The sequence below is a fragment of the Limulus polyphemus genome, unplaced genomic scaffold (assembly GCF_000517525.1).
Source record: "Limulus polyphemus unplaced genomic scaffold, Limulus_polyphemus-2.1.2 Scaffold1867, whole genome shotgun sequence".
NCBI lineage: Eukaryota > Metazoa > Arthropoda > Merostomata > Xiphosura > Limulidae > Limulus > Limulus polyphemus.
Window position 1 is genome coordinate 159043 of NW_013667477.1, and position 7771 is coordinate 166813.

A 7771-nucleotide genomic window follows, 5' to 3' on the forward strand; every position below is an offset into this window, starting at 1 on the left:
GTGTATATATATATATATATATATGTTAATCTTACATCAACTTACAATAACTATTTTTTTAACCATATGTGGAATCTTTACACATTAGGCAGTATAAGGAAACCACAGTTGAGTTAATATAATACTCCATTTATAAAATTTTATTTGTAGAATAGTTAAAGCTAAAACAAGTGAAGTGTATAGAAATGTATTATACTATTCATAAGTAATATCAGACTTGAGATACCTCAGATAAAAATTAGGTTTCTGCCATTTTTCAGTCTAATTAAATTGATTTATGAGATCAGCATAAATCTGTTGAGAAAAAGGGGATGGGGGAGTAACATGTAGGTTGTCTGATTTCTGAATGACAATGCATACATATGTTTGGATAATTAGGGGTACCAGTTGGTTGTGAATCTGGTTCAGTAGTATGCAAATACTTAACCCATTTTGTATGGCACTAGTACATTGCACAAACCTCCATTTCTGTGAAGCTGTTCATGGAATCAACTACTATATTTCTAAATTTACCTAGTTTATCTTTACAAAATGTGGAAATGTTTTAGTAAAAGCTGCAAATATTTTGTACACAAAAAATCTGATTTTTTAAATTATTTTTTACGAAAGATTTGTGAACTTAAGAAACTTTTATTGAATCAGTTTAAAAGGTGAGAAAATATACTTCTTTCATCTTACAGTTTTCATATTCCATTTGCCAAACCTCTAGAACCTTGTAAATTAATATTAAACATTTTGTCAGTAAAATAAAACCTCATATTTTATATATTATTTTCGCTACATTAACCCTAACTGTAGTTAGATTATCAATGAAAATCTACATTTTGATGCCAAGTTTATTGACATATGTTTATAATGAAGTTGTTTAATTAAATTTTGAATATAGCTTTGACCCCACTGCAATTATTGTTAGTATCTTCGTAATATTATATGTCGGCATTCTTTCTGTTTCTTACAGTAAACTAGGAGGAGACTACAGTTGATTACTTTCATTCACATGACAGCCTGTGAACCTCAAAAAAGATTAAACTTATTTACATAAGACTAACCATGTACAGAGTGCCATCCAACATAGTATTATGAATTTGATGTCAGAGTTATCAACTTTTTATTTTACTTCACATTGCTGATTCTGTGACAGTTCATATTAGAGCAAAGAAAATATCATACAATATACAAGGATGCTGAAAACTAGATATGAATTTATGAGGTTATACAAGTGCAATATGCAAACTGTTCATTGGAAAAGGTAGTTTGTTCTTTACATGAACATCACTTTTTACTGTGACTTGTTAGTCTGACTGTTTCATAAATTTATAGACATATCTTTAGTACAAATACTTTATTAACAAATCTGAAATTTTTTTCTTACAACAAACCTGTATTTTTACTAAAAGCTTGCCACATTTCATGAATATACATGTAGTAAATTTGGGATTATAGTCAAAATTACTTCTCAATTATGGGGTCAGTCTAATGGACCAATCCCATGTGCATTCAGTTAAGTGAAGTTAAAAGGAAAATGTACATGTTTACATGTTTTTTTCATAAATGTTTGATATAGAGGGATATTAGGAATAATACAAAGTGTACTCACTTCTGTTTGCAAGTTATTTATTTCAGCTATACAGCAGAAGCTCATTATTAAAAGCTTTACTGTTAACTAGTACTGTCAGTTACTTACCTTTCTTCATCATCCCTACTTAATGTTTAATAATAACAATCAGTATGCACTCTTTTTTCGATTGAGTTATGGCATTTTCAAAAATGAGAAAGCTGTAACATAACTAGAGCTTACTGTTATTCAGTTTTGTGAGTATAAGATTACCCTTTGATATTACAGATTAATTATTCTCCATTTCACAAAATGAAATTTGCTCTGTACTGTTGAGTACCAGTGATAAAATCATGTCAAAACAAGCTTCTTTGGACAGTTTTTTCAACAAAAAAAAACAGAATTGGACAGTAAAAATGAAAAATGAAAATTTGAGTGTAGTGCTAATAAAAGTGCAGTTAATGAATTTGAGGAAGATGAGCATGAGGAAAGGGGTGCCAACAAGCACAAAGAAAAAGTAATTAGGCTTCATTAGAAAAATACAATGTTTCCTATATTATATTGGGATTTATTTCATGTGGCAGTGCCGGAGGCACCAAGCTTTAATGTGGTGACATACTTAGTAATAATACAATGAAGCCATCTGAACTAATTCAGGATCCAAATTCAAAACGTACTGAATTGGAATCCAAATCATCAGAGTTACTTGAAAGAAAACATGACAAATTAAAGTGACAGCAAGAACTAATGTGATCTGCAATTGTAAATAGAGCTGCATTGAAAGCATCTTACTTGACCTAACTTTATATTACAAAGACCAAAAAACCATTTACAGTATAATATCATCCATTAAAGATATCTGTCATGAATTATCAGGAGAAACTGCTACCAAATGAGTGAGTTGTATACCTCTTTCAAGTAATAAAGTGACTAGAAGAATTGAAGAAATTTCTCATCATTGAAAGTCAGCTCATAGATGGGCTGAAAAGGGCTGAATGTTTTTCACTGCAAATTGATGAGTCAACGGACATTAACAGTTTAGAAATTTTTATGTGCTTTCAAATTCCCCAAGCAAATTATAAGTACTGAAGAGTTTAAGGCTCTAGGAAAATATGTGACCATGGACTCAGTTGGAGATTTTCTGTTGGAATGTGCACAAATGGCACTGCCACAGTGGCTGAACTTCATTCTGGTGTTGTGGCTAAACTGATAGAAGCTGCTCTAGAATGTTTGTTGTTAGTTAAAACATTGTATTATTTACTTTATTGCTGTCAACAATAAAGGTTTGAGGAGAACTTCATGATGTCTGCAATACAGTTGTGAAAGCCCATGCATTGAATTCATGATTATTTAAATGTTTATGCATTAAAATGGGTGCACAACATAACAAGCTGCAGTTACCTAGAGAAATATGTTGATTATCCTGGAGCAAAGTAATACTGAGAATTGTCAAGCTAAGAAAAAAATTTACTAAGTTTCTAATGTCTAATTATGTACAGATTTCAGGGATTTTGACTAACTTGGGAAGTTGACAGATTTGGCACACCTCTTTTTTTACTCTGACTGATCTGAATTTGTCATTGCAAGGCACAATGATGTGTGCTTCAGATGCCATATAAAATTGTTCCATTCAAAAGCAAACTTCAAATGTGGAGTAATCGTGTTTCCAGTCATTCAAGAAAACTTGTCATGAGTTGTCAAAACAATAGTAGTTACAGGAGGCTTTCATGATGAATAGTCATGTTTGTTCATGATGGGTAGTCTGCAATGTAGCAGATATTAATCTAAGAGATCTTGAAAGGTGCCATGAGAAGGCAGACACAAGAATTGTACTTTACTGTGTAAAATGAAGCACTGATACTATTGTGGTCTCTGCTAGAGACACAGATGTACTTCTTTTACTTATGGCACACTACAAAAATATGACTTGCAGACAGTTATGGATGAAGGCAGGTACCCACAAAAAGCCAAGGTTCATACATATTAAAGAAGTAATTGACTCTTGTGGTTTGGATGGTTCAAACTCTCAACATTTACTACCTTCCTTTTCATGCAGTGACAGGCTGTGATAAAACTCCATACCTATCAGGTCATGTCAAGAAAACAGCTTTTGGAAGTTTTCTTTGAGCACGAAGAATTGCTTCATGGCTTGGCTAAAAGCCACTAACTGAGGAGACAATTGCAAATGTGGAATCATTCCTGTGTGGAATTTACAGTGTTCCAGAAGTAAATACTGTGGACAAAGCAAGAGTTGGTTTATTCAGAAAAGAACTAAACCCATAACTTTTGCCTCCAACAAGTGATTCTGCCAAAGTTCATATCAGTAGAGTCCATCTCCAAGCTTTAACTTACAAGCTTACAAACAACATCTAACTCTTCCATTGGCCATCGCAAAGGGATGGGAACTAATAGAAGGCTATATAAAGCCACCACTTTTGTCTTTGCCCTCTGTTCCAACATCTTTTTTTTGCAATTCCTTTCTTATGATTACACAACTAGATGTTCATCTCTATGATGTAAGTGCAGAAAATCCAAACTACCTTTCACTGGATCTTAAAAATGTTCTAGAGACTGTATGAATGGATCACAATAAACTAAGTAATGCTGAGAGTGTAATCATGTGATGTTGAATTGCTTTACATAAATTTGTAACTTTTAACAAAACTAAGTTAATGTTACGTCTCTGGTCGTTTGTTAATTTTTCGTAGAAATTCTTTCCGAGAAACTTCAGCTATACAAGTCTTTTCTTAATTAAAACTAGTTTATTCTTTCTCAATTCAACTTTGCAATACACTTCATTTCCACAGTCACTTTAACTTAAACACACACTATAATTCACAACGATACACGCACTTTACTCAACTTTACCTTGCTTGACTCAATTGTCTCTATCTTTGCCTGTCTGCAATTCCAATTCCGATTAATTTTCTCGCTTTATCTGGTGCACTTATATACAGGAATAGAGGGCATCTAACAAATACTTGATTATTCGTGATGTTCCCCGATCTTTCTAGAACTCATTATGTGTTACCAGTGTCACGTGACTTCCGCTGTCATAATAGTACAATAGCATGGTGATAAACAGTGTTTATCAATACAAAAACAACTTGTACTGTTTTTTTTGTGAATATGTAATATATCATTACTTATTGTGAAACTATTGAAAACATTTCCTTATAATATTTGAGTGTGAAAAAGACTTTTCTGAAAAATAAGCTCTTACCTTGCCATTATTGTTAGTAAAAATGTCATTTGTATATAAAATTACAGAAGGAAGGTTTGGAACTTTTAATTTCAAGAGATTATATGAGTTGTAAAATGTGGGAAAAGATTTCCAAGATCACACTTATATTTGATTTAAAAAACATGTTACACCAAAATTAAGCAAAAATGGTGGCCATTTTGTTTACTTGCAATTTTGAGGGCTTAAAACAAAAATTGAGCTTGGTATACAGCAGTTTTGGATTCAGCAGGCCCAAATTATGGTAAAACCACTATATACCAAATTCAACACGAAAATGCCTTGACAATTAATTTTTCTGAAAATGGAACCAGACTATAACTAATACTATGTTTACAGAAAAGATAACATTAATGAAATTGAATGAAAATGTATATGGAGTGCTACAATGGTTGTTCTTAACAATGTCTTAACAATTAATTTTTCTGAAAATGGAACCAGACTATAATTAATACTATGTTTACAGAAGAGATAACATTAATGAAAATGTATATGAAGTGCTACAATGGTTGTTCTTGTTACTGTATTATCTTTAAAGAAAAGAGTAATTATTTTGTATACTTTATAAGAGTATATGAGCTTTATTTTGTTCCTGCCAGCAAATTATCTTGATATGGCTTTGATGCATTCACTTGTTTGTTTGTGTAGGACCAAATGTGTGGTTGTTAAGACCATTGTTACACAAGTAACATCACACTTCTGTACCATATTAACTTAATATGCTTCCAAGGATTATACAGATACAGTGAGACTTATTTTATAATCATCAAGTTTGTGCATTATCTTACCATCCATTATTTATGATGCATATAATTATTAAACCTTTATTTATTTATTTACCAATTATTTAAAAACAATATGTTGGTCTGTAGTTTTTGGTGTGCATTGCAGATACATATGAAATAAGAATGCTAGAAATTGTATTTTAATAAATCAATAATAAAATAATTGATTTTTTCACAACTTTAATGTTATGAACTTTATAAACCTGAAATTGACCCATGGTTTTAAAAAAATGGTCCTTCATTTTTTCAATATCACCTGGACTGTGATATTTTTTTACAGTCTGAAGGTATGGCTTGAAAGTACATGTTACCATGCTATTAACTTATGTAAAGTAAGGTTTCCCAAAGTTGTACAGAAGAACAAAAGACCACCATTGTTTTTCTTTTCTTTGCTTAAGTGCATCATTACAGTAGTTGGTGTTTAATCCAAAAGAATCATAAACATGTATCTTGTTCTCAGTTATTCATTTGTAATCAATTTTGATAGATCAATCATGTAATCCATAATTGGTTTACCATTTCTTTTTTCTTTTCTTTAACATAAATGAATATCATTCACCAATGAAATGGTAAATGTATTTACTAAAAATTCAGATATTTTATAAATTAAACAATTTCTGCTTCTTTGTCTTTAAAATGGATGTAGGGAAAGATTATAAGGTTTGTTTATATTTTTGTAAACAATGTGTAATCTGTGTGAATGAAAAACATCATGAAGAACATAGTTAAAACAATGCATAACCTTTTTCCTTCACTGTCCTTTTGTGTATGTAAACATAGCCAAAACAATAGTTAAACTGTGCTGGGTAAGAAAATTTTACCTTTCACATTTTTCAGATAAAGGTTCTGTTAGAATTCAGAAATAGAAATGTAGAATTTTTTTTTTTTTCATAGAGTGTTTGTAATATTTTGTAAAACAAAAATGCATTCCTTTTCGTCATTACAGTAAGGCCACAACTTTAGATAGAGTGTTTGGACCAGCCTGGCTAGTGTATGGTCATTCTTTTGCTGTGGAGAATGAACATGATCAAGCAATGGCTGCCTATTTTAAGGCATCTCAGCTTATGAAAGGGTAGGTTGGTTTTAATGTTGTTTAAACAGATACAATTTAATTATAGTTTTTACATTATTTTTCTGTAAACTTTTATATTTGTAAAACTGCAGTACCACTCAAAACAGAATTATTTGTAGCTAAAGTAAGAAACACTAACTTTTGGAAGTTGGAGTAGGAAGTAATAAATATGTAGCAGATGCAGAGGGGGGGGGGGACAGTAAAAAATATTTATGTGCAAATATTAATTTTATGTATTTGCAGACTTATCATGCCCATCTTTGGTTTGCATTCATTTGGTAATCTACCAGTGTATTTATTTGTAATATGAACGTCGTTTTGATTAAATTTGTATTTAAAAATATGTGTAACTTATAGTGTCAGATATGTATTGTGTACAACGAATCTGTAATATATTTATTTTAATGACAACATTTGTTTGGAATAAGTTTATATTATGTATGGCGAAAGTCCCGCCAATTCTACAAGACTGTAGAATATTTGTGAACTCAAGAATAGACAATATATCCACTTCCATAACCGGTTAAATATATGTATGTTGTCCAAACTTTCGAGAAAGATATTTCCCACCCATATAAAACAACCAAGACCAAAGAAGAGAGCATATATGTCTGCTAGGAACCTGTTATAACCATGTACGCTATAAACCGTGATCTTGCTAACCCTTATCAACTGGAAAATATATAACATTTGACTAGGAACAGTTATAAATTTTGAGCATCAGTTGATTCTCATCGGACGTTGGTATCTTTCCGAAAGTATTACTGAATTCTCATTGGACATTAGTGGTTTTATGAAAGTATTATGTTACTTCGAAAGTCCAACAATTCAGTGTCTGACAAAGTTAGCTAGCTTCTCAGCAATTCTACATACATCGACTTCAAGTTAACTCGCTGGATATTAAGGAAACTCTGAACTAGACAGAAGATTCTATGTTGTTTGTAAGTTAGTGAAATTGTTGTTTATAAAACTTTGTTTGTGGTAATTATTCTTGATAATTGTTGTTGTAAATTGTACTCTTGTATATATATATATATATATATATATATATATATATAATAATATTATTGTAGTAAGAACGACTCTCGTCGTACGGACGAACGGACGGTAGTGTACGT

The 7771-nt window shown here is 31.2% G+C and overlaps 1 protein-coding gene across 2 annotated transcripts in view; it reads left to right on the plus strand.

The window, feature by feature from the left end:
• The window catches only part of LOC106465204 (cell division cycle protein 16 homolog), a 200194-nt gene that overhangs the window by 137853 nt on the left and 54570 nt on the right, over positions 1-7771 (plus strand). For both annotated transcript variants that reach the window (XM_022393059.1, XM_013925406.2), the window contains exon 12: positions 6528-6653. In XM_022393059.1, coding sequence (XP_022248767.1) covers positions 6528-6653 — 126 coding nt within the window. The remainder of the gene's footprint in view (positions 1-6527; positions 6654-7771) is intronic.